The following is a 1,877-nucleotide window of genomic DNA, read 5'->3' on the forward strand; positions in this document are numbered from 1 at the left end:
TTTTTCTCAATTATCTTGCTGAGATGTCAATGACTATTGTTTGCTGGTCTAGGGAGTCGCTCCGCCCCTCATGTTTGTCGTAAATCTGGCGCCTGGCTACAATAAACCTGAGATAAGAGTGGCCAGGGCTCGCCTCCTTCTCCAAGGCGATCAATCGGATCTCAGGCATACTACAAGCACTCTCTTACGTCGACGTCCACGAGAACAGAGCTGATACAACAACACGGCTGAGCTCCACCACCAAATATCTATCTGCTTTCTGAACCATGTCGCTGAGCCCAAAGCACACGACACCTTTTTCAGTGACAGATATTTTGAGCCCAATTGAGGAGACTTACAAGAAGTTTAGTGGCATGGAGAGCACTGGAAACCTCACATCTCCATTGGGAGCGTACCGGCAACCTCAGGTGTCCCAGACTGGCATGCAGCAACACTCTATGGGCCACAACGCCACTGTGGCGACCACCTACCATATGCCACACTCCGTTTCCCAATTCTCGCACAGTGCAATGGGGGGCTACTGCAATGGCAGCATTGCCAACATGGGGGACCTACCCTCTTACCAAGAAACTATGAGAAACAGCGCAGCAGCAACAGGGTGGTACGGCGCCAATCCTGACCCCAGATACTCAACAAGTAAGTTCTTATACATTATTTTGATTTATATATCTCAATGTGTTTCTCATTGGTTTTGTGTATACTTATTTACTGAGTTTCGGGCGAGTTTGCCTTAGTTTTTCGCATAAGTAAAATTGCATTCAAAGTACGTATTATAATGTCGCCTCTTATAATGTTACTGCTGATTTGGAGATTCCTGCTTATGTTTGTTACAGTTGAAACGTTTATATGTGCATTCATTTGTGCAGGCGTAAATGCTGCATTTTCAAGAAACACATTATTAATAACTTAGCCCAACACTGCTACTAATTGAATGGCCGTACATCTGTTATGCATATTTTGAAGTTTCTAGATTCATGGGACCTTCCACAGGTATGAACATGACAGGAATGGGCACGCTGACAGGCATGGCCGACACCACCAAATCCATCCCACCTCTGCACGCAGCTCCAAGGAGGAAACGACGGGTGCTCTTCTCTCAAGCACAAGTCTACGAGCTGGAAAGGAGATTTAAGCAACAGAAATACCTTTCAGCGCCCGAGAGGGAACACCTGGCTAGTATGATACATCTAACCCCGACGCAGGTCAAGATCTGGTTTCAGAATCATCGCTACAAGATGAAACGGCAGGCCAAGGACAAAGCAGCACAGCAGCTTCAACAGGAGGGCAACCTGTGTCAACAGCAGCAGTCGCCGAGGAGAGTGGCTGTCCCTGTCTTAGTGAAGGACGGCAAGCCTTGTCAAAACGGCTCCAACACACCGACGCCAAACCAGCAGCAAATGCAGCAGCAGCAAAACGGTTCCGGGGTCGTGCTTCCTACCTCGAGTAATTCTATGAACCAACACCAAACCCAGCAGGTCAACGCACTGGTTCAGGCCCAAGACCTGGAGGAAATGTCCCCCAGTCCCCCGTCACTTCACTCGCAGATGAACAACATGGGACAGATAGACACCTCTGTAGATTACACAAATAACATGGTCACGTCGAATCTGCTTTATGGCAGAACGTGGTAAGACCGACCGCCTTTTCTTTTCTTCGTTTTTCCACAAACTTTACTCTGAATTAAGAACTGCGCGTGAGGCCAAAAGCAGACCGTGCGTCCGTGTGAAGATTTAAAGCGGGTGATCGGATCGAAGGAGCACGTTTTTTGGGGGAAATTTACCACTTTGTTTTTCTAAAAAAAAAAAAAAAAAAAAAAAACAGTTTTCGTGGTCACAATTTTCTACAATGACCCTTCTATTCGTTATGGACAAAATAAC

General features: G+C 46.8%; 1 protein-coding gene across 2 annotated transcripts; it reads left to right on the top strand.

Moving 5' to 3' along the window:
* Positions 1–266: 266 nt before the first annotated feature.
* Positions 267–1,631, top strand: nkx2.4a (NK2 homeobox 4a). 2 transcript variants are annotated; one of them, XM_067368051.1, is made up of 3 exons: positions 267–636; positions 964–1,427; positions 1,473–1,631. In XM_067368051.1, the coding sequence occupies exons 1-3, from the start codon at positions 267–269 to the stop codon at positions 1,629–1,631; spliced, it is 993 nt and encodes a 330-aa protein (XP_067224152.1). The 2 variants fall into 2 exon arrangements, with proteins under 2 accessions (XP_067224152.1, XP_067224151.1); XM_067368050.1 differs by having other exon boundaries at positions 964–1,631.
* The last annotated feature ends 246 nt before the right edge of the window (positions 1,632–1,877 follow it).

The sequence above is a fragment of the Chanodichthys erythropterus genome, chromosome 18 (assembly GCF_024489055.1).
Source record: "Chanodichthys erythropterus isolate Z2021 chromosome 18, ASM2448905v1, whole genome shotgun sequence".
Classification (NCBI taxonomy): domain Eukaryota; kingdom Metazoa; phylum Chordata; class Actinopteri; order Cypriniformes; family Xenocyprididae; genus Chanodichthys; species Chanodichthys erythropterus.

Excerpts from the sequence above, each read along its gene's own strand:
- nkx2.4a (XM_067368050.1), top strand. The coding sequence starts at position 267 with ATGTCGCTGAGCCCAAAGCACACGACACCTTTTTCAGTGACAGATATT. Across the intron at positions 637-963 it reads TGACCCCAGATACTCAACAA|TTTCTAGATTCATGGGACCT; the intron begins GTAAGTTCTTAT and ends CATATTTTGAAG.